At 38.5% G+C, this 25,744-nt stretch overlaps 1 protein-coding gene across 4 annotated transcripts in view; it reads left to right on the top strand.

The window, feature by feature from the left end:
* Positions 1-10,613: 10,613 nt before the first annotated feature.
* UBE2U (ubiquitin conjugating enzyme E2 U) overlaps positions 10,614-25,744 on the top strand; it is a 62,645-nt gene continuing 47,514 nt past the window's right edge. For 2 of the 4 annotated variants that reach the window (XM_038000925.2, XM_038000937.2), the window contains exons 1-5: positions 11,042-11,107; positions 12,651-12,732; positions 13,830-13,922; positions 17,810-17,907; positions 21,902-22,019. In XM_038000925.2, the coding sequence (XP_037856853.2) occupies positions 11,042-11,107; positions 12,651-12,732; positions 13,830-13,922; positions 17,810-17,907; positions 21,902-22,019 (457 nt within the window). Of the gene's footprint in view, positions 11,108-12,650; positions 12,733-13,829; positions 13,923-17,809; positions 17,908-21,901; positions 22,020-25,744 lie in introns of all 4 variants that reach the window. The other 2 variants (XM_038000936.2, XM_038000934.2) reach the window with 2 other exon arrangements.

Raw genomic sequence — 25,744 nt, 5'->3', positions numbered from 1 at the left:
AGAACATCTCTTATGAATAGTATTCAGCTTGATTTTGTTTTACTCAATATGAAAAGATGGACTTTAATAGGGCTTGCTTTAGACTTACTGTTAAACAAAAAGTTTAAAAACTATTGTAGTTAATAATTTCAAGCTTCCTTCTCTCATCTTTTCTGATTTTCTGCTTTTTGCCCCCTTCAGATTCTGTTGTCATTTCACCAGATTTTTATGTACTTCAAGGTTTTAGATAGGTCGTGTATTCCATTGTTAGCTTTAACTAATTTCAGCTTTTTGGACATATTCTATGGGGGGATGAACGGTATGGGGATGAACGGTAAACTGTTGTTACCAGCCCCAACACCCTTGAAGGCAGGGGAACAGAAAACCTGGCTATGGCCATGGACCCTCCAAGCCCCCTACTGCCAGTGGTTGGCCAGCGTAACTCCCTGGGGGTAGGGCATACACCATGACTTGCATGTCACTCCTTGGGTATTCAATACATGGCCCCCACGGTTGACTGTTTTGTAGGGGAATGGCCAGGGAAGGAACCCTCCTCCAGGGAATATATGTATTGCTTGTGTGACCTATTATGAGTTCCCCCATGACTTTGGCACAGATACAGGACTCAAAAGAACCATGGGGAGCTGAGAAGATGTGGTATTATTGCCCAGGGCAAAATCCCTTGATGGTTGCATTGTTATCCAGGGATGAAAGGTTAGCCTGTATTTTGCTTGAGAGATGTGATTTACCTCTGTTAGTACCTGTGCGTGCTCTGTCATTTCAACCATAGGTTAACATGCTCCAACTGCATCGTGAACTGGGCCCGCACCTATGCTGTGGTGACCAATATTTCCAAATGTTGGGTCTGCACCACCCTTCCAGCAGCAGTTGCAGACAACTTGCTTGGCACATGCATTCAGCATCTGCAGAGAACTGTACATGGCTGGAGACTTGGGGTCCCATGGATGACACCTGGAACGCAGTGTGGCAAGCTTCGGACAAAAGACACTACAAGACCCACGGCGCACCTACCTCTGGCTGGCCCATAGCATTTACGATGAGTGGGGCTAGCTAGTGGGGGAACATGTAGTACCCCTAGCCCAGGCGCCACGGTGCATCGAGCAACATTGGGGTAACACCACTGTGGGATGGGTACCTGTCATGGCCTGTGTAAACATAACACATGTCACCCCACTGAAGTTATGGTGGGCATTCCTGGGCTCTGGCCTATGCTGGGCCCTAACAGTCATAAGTAGCATAACTGGGATTCTAGTAGTGAGCTGTTGCTCTCTGTATTGTTGCTGTGGGCTATGGATTCAGGGCTCTGCCCTATGGGCATGTGTCCCTGCCCAGAGGATGCCCTCAGCCTAGGAGGTGGAGTGTAAGGGAAATGGCTCCGCTTTACTCAGAAGTAGACCGGGGTGGCCTTCCAGTGCCACATGACTCACGGGTTTGGAGCACAGGCGTACAACCCTGCACATTATGTAATCACACCACATGAGGCATATTAGGTGATCACCCACGTGAGCTTGTGCTTGGCTTGGAGTGCCTATTGTCTGTAAAACATATAATTACCCTGCTAATGCTGTATATATGGCTCACTTCTGCCTAGAGAGAGAGTAAAGCCATATCAAAACTGTCTAAAATTCCTCAAGTGTTTTTCCAACTACCCACCACTCACCCACTGACTGCCCTTGGACCTCAGTTAGAACCTGACACCAGGGCACCCATGTCCTTCTCTTTCCTCAAATTCATGTCAGACATCACTAATTGGTACTCTTCCAAGCTGAACTCAGATTTAGCCTTAAAATTTTCAACATATTTGCCTATATAACCTACCACTCAGAAATGGCACTAGAAATAAAACTTGTTAGCCATCCCTGGGCTGGAGTAATAGTTGACAAACCAGGTTATTATCACAATTGTCTGGGGGAGAACCTAAAAATTATAACTTCTCAGGACCATTCCAGAAAATACCAGAAAACCTTAAAAATCTCCTATAAATCCCTGACAGATAGCATATAGCACTGTAAAATCTAGTTCTTCCTCCTTCCTGGAACTTGGACAAAGAGAATGTGCACATACAGCATGCATTTTTCAACTGCACTGGCAGATAAACTAGCTGACCTTGAGCAAGTAAGGCAATCTCTATTATCTTATGCATCAAATGGGGTAAATATAGCATTTACACTATTCTGAACACCAAGGGTTCTGACGTCAGCTTGGCTTAAATCTCCCCTTCACCCTTTGGTAAACATGTGAACTCAGACAAGTTACTGAACTACTGTTTCTTCACCTGAAGTATCTATTTTACAGAGTTGTTATGAGATTTAAACAAGATAATTCACGTAATCTGAATAGAAGAGCACCTGACATAAAGTCCTCAAAACCACAGTCTATCTAATTTTCTCATTTTTTCTATAATACTTATCTCTCAGAATTGGCATGAGCATTTAATGAGAATACATGTGAGTATATGAGAGGTATCTGGGCACATAGTAGATGCTCAAAGAGTGGTAAGATTGTTATTCTTCAATGTGTTTTAAACAACTTTTACCAAGGGATATATTATTTTCTAGTATGGTAAACAGAGCACAAAATATTCCATTTAATTATTCATGTATATGGCATCACATAGAACACCCAGAGGACTGGTGCTAAGGAGGTGCATGGTGGGCTTAGCGAGCTCCTCATTCAGCTCTATTATCTCCCTTCAAACCACCCCTAATAAACATACGCTAACTAAAAACAGCTTCCAGACACATCCCTAAGTCATCCCTAAACCATATGTCATCCCTTAACCCCCTCTTCCAAGCTGATTGCCATCTCAAAGTCTCTCCATCGTCCAATTGCATAATTACCCTTGGGGGCAACTGAGAGCACTATAAAAAGGTATATTAAATTGATATATATGAAAAGAGCCTAGAATAATTACATCTTTTAAACACCTGTATACACACACTGAATAGTCACAGTTAGATGTTATTGAATGCAGTATCACTCAACCATTGAAATTCTCATGTGGGGAAATGAATGGAGAACTGATTTTTCTAAAACACTTCAGTGCATGTAAAGTACGCAAGCAGGTACTGCTTTCCTTCATCACAGACACCTTTAAAGGTGAATCATCTCATAACACAATTCTGAGCAAGACTTTTTATAACTTTGATCACGGGCTTTGGGCACCAGCCTGCCATGGAAACCAAACTGGGTACCTTTAAACACCAAGAACCCAAAACAAGTAAACAGCTCTTGCCGAGTTGTTTACACAATTCCCACCCTAAAAAGGTCCTTGATGCCCAAGTTAGTCCCAGCCAGTTTGCCAGGGACTGTCCCAGTTTCAGCACTGAAAAGTTCTTTGTCTCAGGCAAACCAAGACTGTTGGTCCCCCTAGCTAAAGCAGAGACAGCAAAGTAAAAGCCAGTAAGTATGATTCTGAATTCCTCCCCGTAAACACAAACACAGATACAAATAATGATTAAGTGGCCTCTGCATGTCAGGTGCCTTACAGAGAAAGGCCTAATTATTTTGTAATTAACACACTTCTGAAATGTGGGGGAGTGTACAACTCCAACTTTAAAAAGAGGAACCAAGTATTTCTTGAGCCAAGGCTTTTATAAGCTAAAATAAAATTTTTAAATGAGAAATTTCAGGAATTCAAGTCACTGAACTATGCTGCCCACCTCTTTCTTCCTGTTTGATCTTTGAAGATTAGTGTTCAGTATTTTTCATGACATTTATATTGAGGAAGGAATATAAGATTATTAAAAGCAGAGAAATTCAATATTGGGAACTCACATCAAAAGGTCTTCAAGACAAAGAAGAGATCATAGGATTTGAAACTAGAGTTACTAGAAGCATGTGTGCTGCACTTCATTTTCTAGTTAACAACATAACCTACGTCAAAATATGATTTAAAACACTTCTCACAGCTGAGTTGACATTTGGCAATCCCCAGCCTTCTTTTGCTCTCGAGGATGGGGATTCAAATCCACACGACGTTAGCACTTTGTACTGCTACATATTCCTGGTGAAGGAGGAAAACAGTCTTTTAGTTTAAGTAAAATGAAAACATCTGTTTGAGTCCTGAGGGAAAGAATTATTTTTACATAGTGGAGAGAGGATGCCTGGTTGTTAAAGCTGGAGTCAGCCTCAGTAACATTACAAAAGGGAAATAGTTACACTGTTAGTTGCCTTGCCTTACTCACTTGCCTTGCTCACTCTGTCCGTCTGAACCCGGCATGGCTTGACTAGATTCTCTGTACAGGGTCTTACAAGGTATTGGCTGGGTTCTGCTGTGATCTGGAATTCAGGTACCTTTTCCAGCTCATGCCGTTGTGGCAAAATTCAGTTCCTTGGAATTCTAGGACTAAGGCCCCAATTCTCTTGCTGGCTGTCAGCCAGTGGTCACTCTCAGCGCTTGGAGGCTACCGACATTCCTTGCCATGTGGCCCCTTCCATTTCCAAAGGTAGCAACAGAGAGTCTCCCTTACATAGAATCCCTCTCATGCTTTGAGTCATTGATTTCAGGAAGGGTCTAGTCCCATTTAAGGGCTCACCAGATTAGGTCAGACTTACCCAGAATAACCTCCCTTTCTTCAAGTCGAATGTGCTACATATAACTTAACCGCAGCAGTAAAATCCATCATCTTCACAGTCCTGAGGATTGTACAGGGAGTAGGGATCCTGGAGGTCATCTTAGAATTCTGCCTACCATAAAAATACAATGTTAAGATTTTTCTTTTCAAACTTGTAGTTCTATTTTTAGGGGGAAGAACTGGGAGAGAAAGTCCAAGAAAGCATGTAGTAAGACTTAATTAAATCTACTTTCCCTTAAGGGTACAAATTTACTAAAAGTTAACATTTTAAAATTATTTTTATAAATAATAATAGTGGTATTTTCTGAGCTACATACAGAGTACTATAAGTGTATTCATAAGTTGCAGAGGTCAAACTCAGTTCTCAAGATATTTACAATCTAAAAGAGAAGATAGGATACACATTTAGTTAACAGGTATGTATTTGGGCACTGTTTTTATTTTTTAAGTTTTCAGACTTTATTTCACAGGGACCAACACAGAAATGTACTGGAGTTAGTAATGCGGTGCTCAGCGTTCCCGCCGCCTGCTTTATCTGATCCTGCTCCTAAGGTGACTGGGCTGGGGCTGGAGATGGGATGAGGCATTGCAGGTTAAGGCATTTCTGGCTTAGGAGCCATCCCTGTCACCCCTGCACCTGCCCCTTGACCTTGGTCAGACACGGGCTGGCCCTTGGTTATTCTGAGACAAGGACGACCATCACTGACACTGGAGGAGGGTTTGCAGTGAGGCAGCTCTCTGCCGCTCTCGGCCAAGATGGAGAGATGAGACCCACCACCCCAGGGGTCAAATAAAATCAACACATGAAGAACACGGCTGGTGGCCAGGCCCAGATACCCAGGCAGGCAGCAGAGGTTAACGCCATGGTATAGTGGGCTCCTCTTGGGGACTCCTCACAGGGCCTGGGGTGTGACAGAGGGACAGAGCCGTGTCCAGGGTGGCTGGGTGGCTGGGCAGGGCCAGCTGAGGGTCAGGGTACCCAGACTGGCCCTGATCTGGCCTCTGTTCCCCAGCAGCCTGGGGCTGGCGCGGGCAGCACGGGGAGGAACATAGAGCTGCCCAACAGTAACATTGTTTCTAAGTCACAGTATTGGCATAGGAGGCTCAGCCAGGCCCCAGGGTCCAGCCAGCCTAGGAGAAGGCCGGCCAAGGACGGGCGCTATTTTATGCAGCAGTGGTCTGGCTTTCTTGGGTTTACATTTTAACGGCAGGTAGAAATGCAGTCACAATAGTCAACAAAAACAAAAATAACAGCTGGACAAAAATATTCTCACAACTATTGAGAGCAGCAATAATTTACTGAAGAAGACCAGAGAGCTCACTTAGTAGAACATGAGTTCTACTCGTGAGGCAGGGTAGCTTAGTGGCTAAAAGTATGAACTCAGGTTTGCATCCTGGCTCTGTTGCATTCCAGCTGTGTAACCTTGGGCAAATCATCTAGTGTCTCTGTGCCTTGGTTTTCCTCATCTGTAAATTAGAATCCTAAGAGTGCCTACTGTACAGAGCTATTAGTGAGGATGAAATTAATTCCCATACAGCACTTAGAACAGCATGCTCAGCACATGGAAAGTGCAGGTGTTGGCTAGTACTTACTCTATGCCAGGTGTGATTGAGTCATTGGCAGGGATTATATCTTTTAATCCTCATATGATCCTGCAAAGTAAATATTACTATTGGCCCCAAATTACAGATGAGAACATTTGTAGGTACAGGGAAGCTAAGTAACTTCTTCAAGATGATCTTTACAGGTTAATAAGACACAGAACAGAACCCAGGTCTGCCTGCAAGGCACATTCTATTTATCAACAAACTTACTAATAAGTTAAAGCAGTGGAAGGACTGAAGATGGGAATTTATTTTCCCATTTGAGTTGGTTTGTCTAACCTACAACCAAACACAACAAAGCTGATGAACAAGGCAGAGAAAGACAGGGCTCAGGAGTGACAAGTGACAAGAAGATCATGACAGCAATGATATCATGTATGTGAAAAGTTTACTAAAACTAAAATTTGTTGTAATAAATGGAAGGTGATACCATGCAGAGAAAATATTTTCAGATGGGCCTCTCCTTATAAATTTCCAATTTTGAGTGACTCAGATGGCTGAACAGCTGATGCTATTAGTCTTCAGCTCCTGCTGCTATAATATTAATTGTAGGAGGCAAAGCTGGCTGGTTGCTACACAGATGCTAGATGCTCGGCACACACACACATGCACACATGCACACATAGGATAAGATATGCTATGATTGTGCCAAGGCACTCCAGCCTGAGCAACAGAGGAAAACTCTCTAAAAAACAAAGAGAGAGAGAGAGAGAGAGAGAGAAATACAAGATGCTGGCCAGCCAGTGAGTACATCTGTGATCTTGTTTAGTTAGCATCTCCAAACACAACAGTGCCAAACCCCCACATTGGCAGGAAGCTATTTATTTCTCAAAAAATCCATTCCCAAAATATTTCTGGAAATCTTAACCTGTTTGTCCCCTCAGCCCCTCCAGGTGCAGGACCTTCGTAAGTGCCTTTCCCTTCCTTTTTGGCGACCTGGGGATTTTGCTTATAATCTGTGCCCTGGCTGCAGCTCTGCAGCCCCTTCTGCTCTGGTGGCTCTTGCTCTCAAGGGTGCTTCTGCTTCACTGTCTACTCTGTCACTGTCCTCCAGATTTTAGCCTCCTATGTGTCACGGAGCTGGCTGAGCTTCTCTATATCACCCAGCTCTTCACATCTCTGCAACCCTCTTCCTTGGCTTATGCCTAGTTCTTTCATGGAAGGTCACTCTCCTGGCCTCAAAACTTTCTATTCTGCTAAGTTCAATTCAATGAGAATATACTGATACCGCCTCTGAGCCAGGTGCTTGGTGCTGGGAATGCAGCGATGAATAAACAGGTCTCCATGGCCTTAAGAAATGATATTCTAGTGAGGGAGAAAATCCCATAAACAAATAGTTTCAAAATAATGTGGTGATAATATACAAAGATGAACCCAGGTCAAATGAGAACACAACCCATTCTGGCAGTTCAGGATGGCTCCAAGGAGGCATTTATGTCTTTCAGGATGTGTTAACAGTTTTTAATTAGATTTAAAAAGAGGAAGAAAGGTCAGGGAGAAAAGATGATGAGCCTAGGCAAGATGGGTACATACAGGAAAAAAGATACACAGTTTAATGGAGTGAGTACCTCAAGTATGAAGCAGAATGAGTGTCAATAAAAGTAGGGATAAATAGGAAAATATTATGGAATGCTCTGCTTTGCCATGTTAAGAAACTTATATTTAATTCTGTAGTGTGTGGTTTATCAAGCAAAAAAAAAAAAAAGTCCATTTGCATACACATACAACTGTACAGACAGACACATATAAAGTTGCCCGTGATTTCAGCCATCCCACCTACACCCCTGGAAGTAAATCCACATGTTGAAGATGGGATAAGCTGGGATGAAGGGAATCCCTTGAAGTATTTTAAGTAGAGAATTTCATGATCACATGTTAGCTTAAATACATTACCATCAAGTTTCATGACAGGCAAGTCTGGAGTCAGGGAGCACAATACCAAGATGTTCTGTATCTAGGCAAGAGATGACAAGGCTATGAAATTGTGCATTAGTGGTAAGGCTTGAGAAGAAGCTATGACAACAGCATGTCTTGTGAGTCATGGAGAAGACGAGGAGTCAGAGATGACTTCAAATTTCCAACTGGGACAGAAGCTTGGTTGGGAGAAACAGTAATTAGTTGATTTCAAACGTTTGAGTTTGAAATGTCTTTGGGACAAGACAGTTGGGTGATAACCAGGCAATTGGATATAAATTAGGAGGCATACTAGTCAGAAGTCCCAAGAAGAGGTCAAAGCTATAAATATAGGTTTGTTGTGGGGAGAGACATATGAATATCTTCCAACTTGATTTTCATTGTGCTAAAGTATCATATAAATGCCATCTTCTAAAAATTCACAACAAAGAATGTTTTTCTTTACCTTAATTTTCTTTTCCTTTACTTACTTTTATCTTTCTCTTACTTTAACATAATTTTCCCTAGAATGAAATTTTAAACAAAAATGGAGGATTCTTATTGTATGACATGATGGCTACAGTTAATAAAAATGTGTTGTATCCTTGAAAATAGATGAAAATAGATTTTAGGTTTCCTCAGCATATGAGGTAATGCTTATGTTAGTTAGCTCAATTTAGCCATTCCATAATGTGTACATATTTCAAAATATCATATTTTCCATGATAAATAAATATATATATATTTTTTAAAAATACAAAAGGTTCTGAATTCATTATCACAATAATCCATTAGGGTGGAAGAAAGGACTGTGGGACCACAGTGATATGGACAAACCTAGTTAGGATCTCCAAACTGGGTCTATTCCCTTCTCACTGAAGGTCTATTCCCTTTACTCACTTTCACCTGACATTTCCAGTCCTACACAAGACCATGTTAAAATCTGATGGGATGGAAAGAAGAGCCAAAAAATTCAATCCCAGATACTAGTTGATGTTTTCACGGGAAAAAATCCTTTACATTTAGTTATATGAAACATAGAATAATAGCATTTTATTGTGCCAACATTTTAGTACAGTTAACGTGTTTTTGGTGATTTCTAAGCTACCATACCTGGAGATGAAATTTACTGTGGGATCCTTCCAGGTGGTCTCCCCAAAATTCATTCTTCGTAGAGCAGCCAGAGTAATCATGTAAATATAAATCAGAGCATGACACTCTACTGTTTAAACCCATCCAATGGAATCCCATAGCTATTCAAATAAAGCCCAAACTTCCTACTGTGTAGTCCCCCAACTTTATCACACCCCTCCCAGGCTCCTCCACAACCTCCCCGACCTTCCCTTGTTCCCTTTTCAAGACAAGATCTTTTTCCTGACTCAAAAATATCCTGTTTTCCTCTTCCTAGAGCTCTCTGCCCTCAATATTTCATGTAACAGGCTCCTTCTCATCTTTCATGTATGAGTTCAAAACTCCATTCCTTACAGAGGACTTCCCTGACCACCATTTCTAACCCTTAATGACCTACCTCACTCTCTATCATGTTACTGTTTTATTATTATCCACATAACGTTTATCACGATCTGAAATCATGATTTTTGTTTTGTATACTTGTTTATTGTATATTGGAGCCATAAAGACAGTTACTTCATTTGAATATTTCACGTAAAAGAAAGTATTTAATAAATATTTGTAAAATGAATGGACTAAAGGAATATCCGGATTCCATAAAATTAGTAAGTAAATAGTAAGTAAAAAAAGAAAGCACTCTGAACCAAGATGCCAGGCTCTGTAGTTGGCGCTGGCAATGGAACCGTGTCTTACAGTAGTTCTCACTTTGGTGAAAACAATAGACAATTGTGATGCCGTATGACAAATGCTAACTAGGAGGCAAATAGAAGGTCCTGTGGGATCACAAAACAAAGGATCCCTTAAAGAGTCGTTAAAATCTGAAAGATGAGTGAGTGAAGGGGAAATGAGTGCTGAAGGGGTGGAAGGAATGTGGTAAACGCCTAGGTAGCAGGAACAGCAAGTGCGAAACTCTGTGGGAAGAGATGGGAATCTGAGAAATTTTAAGGAGTTCCCTGTTTCTGGAGCACTTTCCTAGGATGATCGTAAGATTTGATGACATAATAGCATGCACCACTACTGTGAATGGTAACTTGCCATGTAAGTTAAGATATTGTTATGAATAAGTGCAGACCTGTACCTACCAGTCACTTATTATATCTTTTGATATTCAAAGAAAAAGGAAGGATAATTTCGAAGGGGGACATTGTGTGATGGCTTCTGTGACTTACACGCTGGGTCCTGGGAACTCAGCCCATCCTCTACATTAGTTGTGTAGAGTGCATGTTGGTGGGCTGAGAAGGCGTGGTGTCGCCTTGACCACGAATCTCATTGGCCTTTCAAAGGGGAAACTGTTGTAGGATTGGCTGTGGAGAGATCAAGAGGCCTGCCCCCTGCCGCTGATTGGGTGACAGTGGCCAACCCCCTGCCTCTGTCTCTCGGCTGCCCCACGGGGGCCTGTTGCTTGGCAACCGATTTGCTTCCTCCTGTGAGTGGTTGCGGGGTTGCACCTGTGAAGCGCAGACAACCTGCTAGGATCTTGGTAGGCGTACACCGCTCACTCCCACTCAAGCGCCGACGACTCAGGCTTGTCTCCTTCGCTCATCCAAGTTTGTCTTGAGACTGGGCTTTGAGCTGGCACTGCAGTGAAACGCTGCAGATGAGGAAGTGCCCAAGTTTTCCTTCGGGAACTGCTCGTTTAGAGGAGTCAGGAGAAGAAGTCATTGTTATATCCCAAATTTAGAAGCCACTTATCTTGGGAGCGTTCCGAGGTTCTAAAAAGCAAGTAACTTATGTCAATTTACTAAGTGTGGGAAAGTGACCCATAACTTCAAACATCCGCCTCAGAGTAAACCTGAAGCATTTGGGGACAAGTGCCAGACCCTCCGCGGCCTATCATGCACGGCAGAGCTTACCTCTTGCTGCAAAGAGACTTCTATGATCTCAAGGAGAACAATTATAAGGTAAGTACTGGGCACGTAGAGGGATGTGTTTCATTGTGCAACAATTTTTAAGAGACAGTTTAACCAATGTTTATTCTATAAGTGATAATTTAGTTAAACCTGATTTGCAACTACAGTATTGTTATTTAATGAATCCATTTCACTCAAGTAATGTATTTCATATTAATAACAATTATTACTTCAAAATAATAATGCTTAACTTTATCGAACATATTATGCAGAGTAATTTAGGTGGATCTAGGCACTGAATATCAGGGTCTGTCATGTAGTTAGTGACTAGTAGGTGCAGGCTTATGCTCATTGATTCTAATACTATACAATAAGTAGTATTTCATTTTACCTACCAAAAACCTAAGACTCAGAAACATTCTGTAAAGATTTGACCCCATGATTCCATTGTAGGGTTTTCGGACTTCAAAGCCCTAGTTCTTAATTCTTGTGTTCCACTACTTACTGTCTAGTGCACTTTTACCAGCATGACACATAAATGCCTTCCCTTTATAGTTTTAACACAAAAGAAGCAATATCCTTGGCCTTAATGCCACCAGTGAGGTTATCAATGTCCATGGGTGCCACAGGTTGATTTACGGAAAATGCAAAATGGAAGGGGGGCGAAGAGGGAGTGCTTAAGGGAAATAATAGAAAGAAAGCTGTCCATGGAAGGTATAGAGTGCTTCCCACAGTTGCTTCAGGTGTAGTTCAGTGGCATCGTTCAGTTTTTACCTGTGCTATAAAAGTACTACCTTCACTGGAGATGTTAGGAACAATTATGGAGTCCAACAGCAAACATTCCAGGGGCATGGACCTAACATTTGATATTGTTTCTGCTCGTCCTGAGCTTTGTAGTTCTTTGTTGAAAGAGAATCCAATGAAGGAATATGTAAATGTTGATAATAGAGAGACAGTGCTCACCCAGACAAGCACTAACATACTTAATAACTATGTGGGTGCTCAGAAGTGTTTTTGTGTGTATGTAAATGTGTTACTTAATATAGTTCATAAGGTTTTCTATGAAATACATTCTTGTCCCTCCATTGAAACAATTCCTCAAGTATAGGAAAACTTCGCTTTTATATACAAGTGTAATTTTGGATTTTTTCTTTATATACAAGTGTAATTTTGGATTTTTTCTTAATGAAAATGTTCCCACTTCATGCCTTTCATATAGCATTCATATAACTATAAAATGTTTTGAAGAAACATGCACTTTCCAACTATTTCTTTCTTTTAAAATTTGAATCTTAAATTGGTTATTGATTTATACAAACAGTATATAAGCCACACATCCTAATCTTGACTTTCTAGTCCCACTTGTGATTTCCACACTTATGGTTTATTTTTATTTACTATTGTATATGTTTTCTTGGATCTATATTAACTTCTGTGTAATAAGACATATAACACTTCCTCAGAGCAGCAAATAAATAAAGTTATCAAGAAAATTAGAGTTTTTAGAATTCAGTGTGACCTGGTATATGATTTTCAAAACTTCAATAAATACTTAATAAGTTTTACCTGATTTAATTTTGTTTTTAACTTCAAGGGCATCACTGCTAGGCCTGTAAGTGAAGACATGATGGAATGGGAAGTCGAAATTGAAGGTCTACAGAATTCAGTCTGGCAGGGTTTGTATTTTCAAAACCAACCTATTTTTTTAAAAGTCTTTATACCATTATTAGCCCATCCTCTTTTTATGTAGGATAAGGTTGCATTATATAAATTTCCTGAAATTCTTCTTTGTATGCATAATAAGTTTGTATTATACCAGTTGTCTAAAATTCTAAAAATATTCCCATTATTTTTTCATTATGTGACTTTTTTTTGCCATGTGTCAACATAGATGGAAATTTGGGGTATTTTTCTTTATGCCAAATCTTAATTTTATTACATTTTTAAGAAGCAGACACAATAAAGCGTATGAATTGAGAATATCTTCTGTCTTCCATTATCAGGTACTTCCAATATCAGGTACTATAGTACCTGATAGTCTCAGATACTAACTATCAAAATTCCTATTGGCTTTGAAACCCCGCAGTTACTTCTCATTTTTTCCTTTGTGACTTTCCCCCAAATTTTCATAAATCAAAAAATCTCAAGAACACTAAGCCACTATAAACTTGAATGATCATGTTTTCTTTCAATCATGGATTAAGAAGATAGATTCCTTGAGTGAGGTAGGGGAGAGAAACACATCAGCTGATAATTACAATAAAATATACATTTTATGGATTTTGAACAGAATGCCAAAGAGGAAGAGGATTAGTTAATTATGCCTGAGGGAGTCAGGAATGTCTTCCCAAGGAGATCACATTTGAGTTGAGTCCTGAAGAATGTGTAAGAGTCTGCCAGGTTCAGAAGAAGGAGAAAGAAATTCGGGCAGAGTAAACAGCACAGCAAAGACTTGTAGACAAGAAAGGGTGTAGCAGATTCTGGGAATGTGAGTTCAGTCAATACGAGATACAATACAAGGGGTGGATGTTAGAGGGACAAAGGTAGTAAATGGAAAGGACTAGTGGGAAAGAGACTGAAAACATATGATTATAATAGACTGTGAAGTGTCTGTTATACTATCCAGAGGAGTCTGTGCATGCTATGAATCAATTTACTTAAAAATACAACTGTGCAAAGACTAAACCATATGGAGAAACTCCAGTGTTAATCAGGTTACAGTTAATCAGTACAACATGACACTTTATTAAAAATGTTTATTTCTATATTATAGGTTTAGCCTTCCAACTGACAATACATTTTACATCAGAGTACAACTATGCTCCTCCAGTTGTGAAATTTGTAACAATTCCTTTTCACCCAAATGGTAAGAACTAAATGACATTTTTATCATTAGAGGCTTTGTCCCTATTATCCTTGTTTCTTATAATAATCATGTTTCTTTTTAAGAACTTTATTATGATTCTTAAAGTAACAACTCTCTTTGGGGAAAATATGAAAAGGCTAGAAAAAATTAACAATCACCTTAAATCCTAATGCAAAGAGAAAATACTGTCAACATTTTGCCAAATTTATTGTCTTTTTTTCTATGTATGAGTTTTTTCTATACAGTTGAGGTATTACACATGAATTTTTGCCTCTAGGTTTTTAATTTTATTTATTTTATGGTGTTTTTTTGAGACAGAGTCTTGCTCTGTCGCCCAGGCTGGAATGCAGTGGTGTGATCTTGGCTCACTGCAACCTCCACCTCCCAGGTTCAATTGATTCTCCTGCCTCAGCCTCCCCAGTAGCTAGGACTACAGGCATGTACCACCACACCCAGCTAGTTTTTGTATTTTTAGTAGAGACAGAGTTTCACCATGTTGGCCAAGCTGGTCTTGAACTCCTGACCATCCGCCCGCTTTGGCCTCCCAAAGTGCTGGGATTACAGCCATGAGCCACTTCACCTGGCCTAGGTTTTTAATTTTAAAACTACATGTCTTTTTGCTGCACTATTAAACATTCTTCAAAAGATCATCTTAAATGGTTCAACAATACACTTCACCATTCCTGTACTGTTCAATATTTTAGCTGGATCTAGTTTTTCATCATTATAAAAAAATGATGCACTGGACAGATTAACTTTTTTTTTTTTTTTTTTTTTTTAAAAAGGTAAGTTAGATTGCTACTTAAAGTTATACACCAAATGAATTCCTGAAGGATCAAAAATCTAAAAATTTTAAATGCTGGAAAAGAAGGAAATCTAATAGAATTTTTATGGGCTTGGTGAGGAAGACCTTTCTCTGCATGATAAAACCCAGTAAATGTTTGGAAAATATGACACATTAAACTGCAAAACCTGTTAAAACTTCTCTACAGCCCAGGACATTATACTCAGAGGTCAAAGACACTGACTTTTGCAAACTGAGGGAAAATATTTGCACTGCATATAACAGAATATGTATATCATATGAAGAACACTTGTCAGTCGATAAAAAACATAAAGCAATAAAAAAATGGATAAAGGCTATAAACAAACACTGGATAGAATAAACAACAAAAATAAACATAAAAAGATTATCAATCTCACTAGCAAGAAAATAAAAGCAAATTAAAACAAAAAATATTGTTATTTACCACATATTCCTAAAATATCGAAAGATAACATACATATTTAGTAGGCATGGGTAGACATTGTTCCTCTGATATAATCATGACCTTTTGAGGAAGTAGTGTGACAGTTTCGAATCAGATATAAAATGCATATATCCCTAAATTCCCATAATACCATGTTTATAAACTGTTCTGTAGAAATATTGGCACAAGTGTGCAAGAGTATGTTATATTTAAAGATATTTATTCCCACCAGGCTCAGTGGCTTATGCCTGTTATCCCAGTACTTTGGGTGGCCGGTGGGGAGTATTGCTTGGTTCCAGGAGTTTGACACCAGCCTGGGCAACATAGTGAGACCTGTCTCTGCAGAACATAAAAAAGTTAGCTTGGCATGGTAGCATGTGCCTGTAGTCCCAGCTACCTGGGGGGCTGAGGTATGAGAATTGCTTGAGCCCACGAGGTCAAGGCTGCAGTGAACCATGATTGTCCCATTGCACTCCAGCCTGGGCAAGAGAGCAAGACCCTGTCTCAAAAAAAAAAACAAAAAAAAACTTTTGATTCTCAATAGCAATGTGAGAAAAATGGAAATAACTTCAATCTCCATTAACATAGGAATTTTAAGTGAAATATCCTACAGTTACATGTATTGCTTCTAAACAGAATGAGGAAGGTCTACGAACCTTTTAGGTCTAGGTCATCGCTGCATCTTTAGAATCTTCACTGCCTGGCATATAGTAGCTATTCAGATATTTTTTGAATAAATATTTATGTCCAGAAATATGTTGAAAATACATTGTTAAGTGAAGAAAGACTTTGAACAATAAAATTTAAAATATACTTCCATTTAATAAACACACACATATGGGTGTGTATACATATATGTGTTTGTGTGTATATTTGTATAGACCAACTGGTAATACTGGTCTTAAATAGTAGAATTAGTGGGCAGGGGAACATTCACATTTTACATTAGATTTTTTATGTTATTTTTTCCCAAGTACATTATTTTATTGTAATTAAAACCTATTTTTGGTATCTACAACACAAAATTAATTACATACATGTGCTTTTATTTGTTTAAAATAGTTAGAATTATTGGATTAAATTTAATCCGGGGGATATTCTTATCCCCTAGTCCTTATCCCTCCCACTTCCATAAAGTAGAGGGAACTTTAGTCTCTAGGAGGGAAGGTATAGGAAACTTGTGACTGCTTTTTTTTTCCTCCATCACTCCTCCCAGAAGTCACTTATCTGATTAGGGAGATGAAGGAAAGAATTGAGCATGCGTGGCCCAGAATTTTCTCAACACTCTCTCTTTCTAACCATCCTGAGTATGGTCTCTTTTTCTCCAGGCAGGAAACTTAGGCAGGCCTTCGGTTTGGGAGTTAGGTTTAAATCAGGGGGACTTTTGTGGCACCTGATTAAAGCCATTCATCAAGTGCATTCTCCATTTCAGTCTTATGTACGATGTAGCTGATGTTTTTACTTCCACCTTTCAATACTTCGATCTATTTTATAATTACATATGAACTTGTGGGGAGAGAGGGGTTAGTTACTAGCTTTCAAACACCCCCTCACCCCGTAAAAAAAGATGGCTATGTACAGTTTAAAGTCTTTATATAAAAAGCTAAATTGCCTTTCGGTGGTATTTATACTCCCACCAAAAACTACATTAAAGTTCTTATTTTAGCACCTTCCAATTCTGGCCATTGAAACTTTGAAGAACACTTGTTTGCCAATTTGATAAGAGTCTTGCTATTATTTTAATAAGCACTTCTTTGAATACTTGAGACGTAAACATTCCCCACATTTGTTGGTTCTTATTTTGTGACTTATATGATACAATTGACAATGTTATCACATTGTCCTAGATGTTGCAAATTTTCCTCTAATTTGTCATTAGAGATTTCCTCAAAATTGTCATTAATTTTCAATTTCGTTTATGCTGTTTTTTCACATCTGGGATTTAGAGATTTTTGTGATTTAAAATAAATTTATATTTAAGATATATTAGTCTTGTCCTTTGAGGTTTTTGCAATTGTCTTTCATCTTAGATGATCCTTTCCCAAAAGAAAATAAAAGTCATTTTAAGTTTCTTCTAGTCATTCTAGAGTTTTTATTTTTCTTATTTAACTCTATTCTTTTATTTTTTCAAACACTAAATTGATTAACTGTGTTAGGGCATAGGTCAAGCTCCTGTACATCTTTCCAACTTAATATAACAGGCCAAGGCTGGAGGGAAGTTGTGCCCATCCTCAACGTGAGGATTTCATTTCTGGGACTAAGGCATTTACTGTTTGTCACCATTTTCAGTCAGGGGGAAGGGGAAAAGAAAAGAAGGAAAACCAGCTTCCTTTAAAAAATGACTCAGAAATTGCACACTTATCCTTATATCCCACAACAAAAACTTAGTCCCACAAGGCCACATCTTGCTAGAGCAGAAGATAGGAAAAACAGTAGGGGCACATATGTATTCAGCTAAAACAACATGGTAATGGGTGGGAACCAGGGATGGGTGTAGTGCTTCTCATTACAGAAAGAAGAACTAGGAAAAAGGAAGAGTAAATGCAGATAAATTTTCTGGCTTATCATTTTGATGTTTGTAAGTTTTAAATAATAATTTATTGTATATGCCAATATTAATGTATTATTTTAATACAGTAGACCCACATACTGGTCAGCCCTGTATAGACTTTTTGGACAATCCTAAGAAGTGGAATACAAACTATACATTGAGCAGCATCTTACTTGCCCTACAGGTAAGGACGGATATCATATAATCCTCGCTTTAATACTTTTAATTACCCTAATTATTCAAACTATAAGGATTAAAATATACAATGAATATTTAAGTGTTTAAAGAATTTGAGACGCCTATTTAATTCCATACTTCTATATGAAGGCTACAAAGTGGAACTTACTTAAATTATAAAGACTATTATTTTAAAATGAAATAGATAATTAAGGTCCCTCAAAACCAAAGAACACATATCTTATAAAAGAAGAAAATAATTATTTAGATGGTTTCAATTCTGAAAAATATAACCTTAGGTTTTCTTTTGGCTCCTAACTTCACTTACTGGTGTTGAACAAGGCTTTTAGATCGTTCTTCATTTACAGGCCTTGCCTTCCTGAGAGAGGTGGATCCAGTGACTACAACTTAAAACATTCACTTTTGTTTTTAGTTTCTGACAGTGCTAGTTAGCTACTTTCTGTCTCATTAGTGTTCATATCAAACCCAGTGAACAATTATACTAAGGATTTTCTCCTCTTCTCAGATGCCTGTTTCTCAAATGCCACATTTACCCACTGGACCCATGGTCCTTAAAAGCATACCTCAGTGTTGTACTATTTCTTTTCTTTTTCTTTTCTTTTCTTTTTTTTTTTTTTTTTTTTTTTTTTTTTTTTTTTTGAGACAGGATCTTGCTCTGTCGCCCAGGCTAGAGTACAGTGGCACAATCATGGCTCACTGCAGCCTCAACCTCCTGGGCTCAAGCGATTCTCCCACCTCAGCCTCTCAAGTAGCTGGGACCACAGGCACGTCCTACCATGGATGGCTAATTTTTTAAATTTTCTCTAGAGACAGGATCTCACTATGTTGCTCAGGCTGGCCCTGAACTCCTGGGCTCAAGTGATCCTCCCACCTCAGCCTCCCACAATGCTGGAATTACAGGCAGGAGCTACCATATCCACCCAGTGTTGTGTTGTTTCTGATCCTTAAAAAACTCTTCTTTCTCATCTGATGCTAAAATGAATCATTTCAGTGACACTTGCTTTGACCACTTAGATCTAGTGTAGCAATAATCGATCCATGGAGCTACTTATCACTAATAATATCTGGAGATAGATAATTGCATTTTGATTATCTAGAATACTTGGAATATAAAATATTCTGGCATCATTGAAATTTTTAATATGGAATTATAATATAAATTGCATTTCTTCTATTTCTTATATTTGAAAATAAATAAAATAAAACTTTTCTGGTTAGTCATCTTAGCATACTAAGTAAAATATAATCTTTAGGAAAGACTCAATGTTCAGTTCATTCATTCATTCTACAAATATGTATTGAGGATCTACTTGTGTGAGGCTGTGTTCTAGGAAAGAGACATTTGAGCAAAAGCTTTAAGGGAGTGAGTGAGTGTGATATGCAGAAATCTGGGGTTAATCCTTTGAATGCCTTTAAACTGAGACATACTCTGATTTCATCCACCTAAACTAGAGTCTGCCCTAAGAATAGCAAAATGATCCCAAAATGTAATGAGTAAGGGCAAACCAGAACGAGCTGGTGAAAATTTTGAATTGAAGAATATTTGATAAAAAGAAAGTGTAGGGCTCTGAGTTAAGATTGCCTGGCTTCACATCCTGGTTCTGTCACTTGATACCTTTGTACCATTGGACAAATCTTCCCACTTCTCAATGCCTCAATTTATTCATCAGTAAAACGGGGCTGTTGTTACCTCATGTAACCTGTGATGAGGAAATCAATTAATGCATGTGAAGAATTCGGAACTGTGCCTGGTCCAAGAAAATAACTCAATACAGGTGGAGTATTTCTTATCTGAAATGCTTGGGAATTTTTCCAATTTTTGAATATTTGCATTATATATACTTACCATTTGAGCATCCCAAATTTGAAATTTTGAAATCCGAAATGCTGCAGTGAGCATTTCCTTTGCACATCATGTCAGTGCTCAGAAAGTTTTGAATTTGGGAGTATTTAGGATTTCAGATTTTCAGATTTAGGATGCTGAACCTCTAGTTAGTTAATATTATGATTGTTCTTACTATTAAACAGTAATGCAAAGTGACACCAAAGGGTTACCAAATATATCATGGAAAGCCAGTAGATAATACAGTTTTGTCTTTTTATTTTTCAGAAACATTAATAAAACAAATATGCCCACATTACAAAAGATTTTTAAGATAATGGGAAGGAAAGGAAAATCACTGATAATTATGAAGAAAACCCTTAACTCTACTGTTACTAGGAAAGAGCTTTCTGCTCTTTTCTCCTGTGTTTCTGTTTGAAATCTTTTGGTGGATCCCACCTTCTCCACAGGCGTAAGCTCTAGTTCTGTTGCATATCTAATCCTCACACCTAGACTTTCCCTAACACACCAGGCAATCCTGCTCATACTTATATCTTCATGCTTTTCTGCACTCACGTTGCTTGGTTCAATTCAGATCAAAAAACATTCATAGAGTTCTAAAGTTACCTTAGAAATGGCCAGTCTCCAGCTCCTCTCTGCCTGGCAACTCATTTTCTCCTCCCCTCTTCCTCAGTCTGTCCAGCAAGCAGCTGTTCATGTTGTTGTGAGAGTTAGGTCAAATGAGTCTTCCTCTAGGATACCTTTTCTGATTTATTTTCCTAGGCAGAATTAATAGCTTTGGTTTTGAGGGAGCTTCCTTTGCCACACACCCAACAGTACCCTGAGCAGATTTCTGTTAGAATGCTAATACTATAATGCACACACTGCTTACATATCTGTCTTCCCCATTGGACTACAAGCTTCTCCAAATCAGGAAACAGGTCTAATTCATCCTTGATTTCCCAGAGCGTACCAAGGACAATGCTGACATTTGGTAGATATTAAATAAAATGAATGAATGAATGAATGAACCTGAATTTTTACATCGTTGCGATTATGGTGTGGATATTGCCACACGCTTAACAATAAGAATACATTCTGAGAAATGAGTTGTTAAACATTTCATCATTGTTTGAAAATCATGGAGTGTACTTACACGAACCAAGATGGTATCCCCTGATACATACCTAGGCTATGTTATAGCCTGTTGCTCCTAGGCTACAAACCTATACAACATGTTACTGTACTAAACACTATAGGCCATGGTAACACAATGGTAAATATTTGCGTATCTAAATGTAGAAAAGGTACAGTAAAAATTTGGTATTATTATCTTACAGGACCACCATGATATATGCCGTCTGTTGTTGAGTGACACATTATTATGTGGCACATGGCTATATAAACCATATAGCCTGTTTGTTTTTCACTTAACATTGTCTCTCAAGTAACTTCCATGTGGTTATAATCAATATTTTAATATTGACCTTCAATATTCCTTTGAAGGTCATTGCTGCACAGTAGAACTTTCTGCATTGATGGAAATGTCCAATATATCTGCACTGTTCAATACAGTAGCCACTAGTCATATGTGGCTACTGAGCACTTGAAATATTGCTACAATGACTAAGGAACTGAATTTTTAATTTTATTTAATTTTAATTATTCTAAATTTAAATAGCCACCTGTGACTGTACCTACGGTGATGGGCAATACAAGTTGAGACCATAATTACTAACTACCTCTTTCTCAATAACAAATGAGATATATTTTCAATTATCACAGTTATTCAAGGGGAATGTACTTGAAATGTTGCTTAAAATATTTTGAAGTTTAAATACACTAACCACCATCAACTAAAATTTTTATAATCTTAATTTAAATTCAATTTAAATGTATATGATAGGAAGAAATAAGTTACAGAAAGGAGCTTGTAACTTTTTTTTGATCTATCATAGTTTTATACAGTACATTCATGAGCCTAATGTTAGGTTTCTTGAGAGTACAGACTATGTCTCATGTTATTTTTTAATCTATCTCCAGATCCATACTAGTAAGCATTTAATAAATGCTTATCAAAAGTTGTATATATTGGTTTGTCTTTTTGCTCTAAAAAAGTTTACTTTTGAAATTATATGTTGTCTGTGTTTTCCTATAGGTTATGCTTTCTAATCCGGTGCTAGAGAATCCAGTGAATTTGGAAGCAGCCAGAATACTGACTAAAGATGAATCTCTGTACAGAACAATTCTAAAACTTTTCAACCGGCCATTACAAAGTAAGAAGTACCTACTTTTGTCAGGTGCAGTGGCTCACGCCTGTAATCCCAACACTTTGGGAGGTCGAGGTGGGTGGATCACCTGAGGTCAGGAGTTTGAGACCAGCCTGACCAACATGGAGAAACCCTGTCTCTACTAAAATACAGAATTAGCCGGGCGTAGTGGCGCATGCCAGTAATCCCAGCCACTCAGGAGGCTGAGGCAGGAGAATTGCTTGAACCTGGGAGGCAGAGGTTGCAGTGAGCCCAGATCATGCCATTGCACTCCAGCCTGGGCGACAAGAGTGAAACTCCGTCCCAAAAAAAAACAAAAAAAAAAAGTAACTAGTTTTTGTTATTTGGCAATGATCAATTATACATCAAACATTTATAGCATAGTGATCTAGGAAATAGTCGTTATATAAGGGAATATTTGAAATATTTTCTGTATCCATTTTCAGTAATGAAATGGTATTAAGATCTCTCGTACTGTAACTCTTTGTCAAACCAACCAATGGGATCCTTTTTTGAAGATCATCAAAGATCTTAAGCTGAGTGTCTTTGACTGCTATGGTCATATGTATGGATGGTGCCAAATGAAACTAGTCTACCCATCATAAAGATATGACATCTAATTTTAACTCTTCAATCTGTAATGAGCCTTTCCGAGACTTCACCTACAGTACTCCAGATCCGTCCGATTTGCACCACTTTTCTTCTTGATTAGCAAGATGTCAACTTTTTTTCTCCAGAGAGTTCCCTCCCCAGGAATTCCTTCCAAGACTCCACGTGGAAATAGAGCCTGAAGCTCTTCAGTCTTTCTGCTCTACTGGGCAGTGTTTTCCTGATACCCTTGGTGTCCTGCCAGCAGCTTCGTTGTGACTCTTAACTCCATTGCCTCCATGGCCCCTGTACTCTCTCTGTCTCTCTCTCCAGGTAGTAGAGCACTGCTTCTGGCTTCTTGTGCACAGAAGGGTTTCCCACAAATGAGAGCTGGGCCCCTATTGACATAGTTATTTCCTTTATATCCTGCCCCATCTTCTTCTGGTAGCACACAGCAACCTTGCAGAGTAGCTGGTATCATTACCTTCCCAATCAACAGGCCTTGATTTCTTACAGTACTTTTTCTCTCAGATTTCCATTGTTTCTTTTTCTATTTCCCTTCCAGGACTCCCAATCCATTAGCTAGGTCTGTATAATAGTGACCGAGCTCAATTGCTCCTCCTCCTCAAGGTTTTTGGGTCTGATACAAATCAAATGGTGTTGACCAAACATCTTTCCAGTACCATAGAACTTTATTCTATGACAAAGTTCTTGAGGGAGCTATTTGATCACAAGCTTAATGCAAAGCATTAATAGAAAATTCCTTTCTTCTAAGTATGTGTTATATAATAATTTAACCCTTCTCTGACTTGGTAGGCTTTCATCTGGAATACAGTAGGCTCCACTTGGAGCCTCGTATTTCTAAAGGCTGAAGAAACTGTATATGTTTAGCCAAAGGAAGAAAAGATAAAGGGCAGTTGTAAAAGTTGTTTTCAAATATTTGAAGGGATTTCCTATGGAAAAAGGAGACTTCTTTTGGGTTGCTTGAGAAAACTAACACAGGACAAACACTAGAGCTACAAGTCAGTCATACTTTCCCAGGCCTGCTGGGATGTAGCAGAACTGAAGTTCAGAATACGCAGGCTTGGCCTTGCGTTGTGTCAGAACATACCTTAAATATATCAGGGACTTTACTACATAATCAGTTGTCTGGAATTAATTTTATTGTCCTATGTGTAAGCCTGGTATGTGATACGCAGACATGTAAATGTCGCTCATTACCCAAACTTTTCCCCAACATTTGTTATGTTTGCCTACCCTGAACACCTAGGTCTTTGCCTCAGTGTGTTGGCAAGAAGACCAAGTTCTAAGCTCAAACCCAGTGTGGAGGTCCAATGACCTTCCCATTTCCTGACAGCCTCCTTTTCTTGTGGCCTGGCCCCTTTTCCTTTCTTAGGGTGCTCACATACCCCAGACTGCCTGAGAACAGTCCTGGTATAATTATTTCCAGTACCTCCTTTCACTTACAATGTACCAGTTTGAACAAACAATTATATAGCCAGTTGGGTGCCCAGCTGATCTTTCCTAAAGGCAAATGACGCTATAGTTGTGCCATTCTCAATGGTAAAGTCCATCCGGGTCCCCAGTTGGCCAAATATGAGGAAGAATTGTTTTAAAAAATTCAAGTTGCTTAAAAGAATGGACAAGGCCAGACTGGCAGTTAGTAAACTCTCTATTACTAAAGGTGTTCTTTTGTAACTAGTGTTTATTTGATAGAGCTAAATGACCATTTTTCAGAGATGCTGTCAAAGGGCTTCTTTGATAAAAAGCTCTGGCGCCAAGAATTGGATAAGGGGACCTTTTAAATACCTTCCAAAGTATTGTTCAACTAGTTTATGAAAACTCAGAGGAGGAAGGTCTAGAAACAATGTATAACAACTGTTTGCCTCATAGATTCTGAGTATTGCTACTTACTTTCTAATTTGTTATGAGCTTTCATATGAGGTTTCATGTGAGCAATTATCTGCCCCTTTTTTCAGTTCATCCTTGTGAATTTTGATTTCTTTATAGTTGTATTATCAAGTAATATTTACCTTCTGTTTGTCATAGTTGTTTCCATAGTTTAAAACAGAAGTTTCATATAATTTTTAAAACCCTTGGTTGAAGAAAAATACAATAGTATAAAAAGAGTAAAGCTGAGTGATGGTAGCTAAGCCTAAGGTAATTTTTTCCTAGTCAAGTATATTCCTATAGTTTTTCATAAAAAGGAGGATCATCTAATATATTTCAGATGCTTATCTAAATAAGCTATAATTGACATGAGTCATAATACTACAATAAAGGAGAATATAGAAATATTAGGGAGATTATAATACTAATTTGTGTGATATACTTTTTAAAAACCTGATAATTCTACAAATACATCACCTTCTGCTTGTGATTAGGAGAATGTTGTGACAGACATTTGATTCTTCTCCAATTCAAGCTCCCAATTCGTTCACTGGGTTTTTAAAAATCCTTTTAATAATAGAGCAATTTTAAAGCAAATTGTCTCTACAATTGAAGCAGGTGGTGTCTCATAGGATTCCAGGCTGCCATTTCTTTTTAAAGTGAGTATATTTCTTTGGTTAGGTGTAGGAATACCCTTCCCCTGGGAAATACACTTTCTGGGTGTCAGGGGAAAACAAAATTTAGTCCAGTAGCATTGCTCACTTGTTACAGAACGTGAGCTTTAGCACCACCATTCAGAACCAGTTTTGTTACAGATATTCTGTTACTTACAAGTGTCATAAGATACTGAAAAACTGAGTTTAACAGCGTGGCAGAGTGTGGATCTATTTGCTTGGGTTATATACCTCTTTTTTCCTGTTGTATTTCGCTATACCAGATAGTCCAGTCACTTTTCAGCAACGTTTCTAAGTTGCTAGTTTTAATGAGAAATATTAAGTATTTATTTTCTATCAAAAAATATATGTTTATAGTTTTAGAGGACACATAATAAGAATCGGTTTTTAATGAAATAATGTCCTCTATCCCTGAGTGTTGCCTGCCAGAGGTAACAATAGCTTTCAACACATTTAGCTGTTTTGTCTGGCATTTACCACCACATTTCTAAGTTGATTCTATACTAATATTTGTAGACTTTTCAGTTTTAGATATTATTTATAGACTTCATCTTATAAAATACAAAGATTTTGCTTTTA

The sequence above is a fragment of the Chlorocebus sabaeus genome, chromosome 20, assembly GCF_047675955.1.
Source record: "Chlorocebus sabaeus isolate Y175 chromosome 20, mChlSab1.0.hap1, whole genome shotgun sequence".
Lineage (NCBI taxonomy): Eukaryota > Metazoa > Chordata > Mammalia > Primates > Cercopithecidae > Chlorocebus > Chlorocebus sabaeus.
The sequence above is the reverse complement of the archived record's forward strand: the minus strand, read 5'-3'. Positions and strand labels throughout refer to the sequence as shown.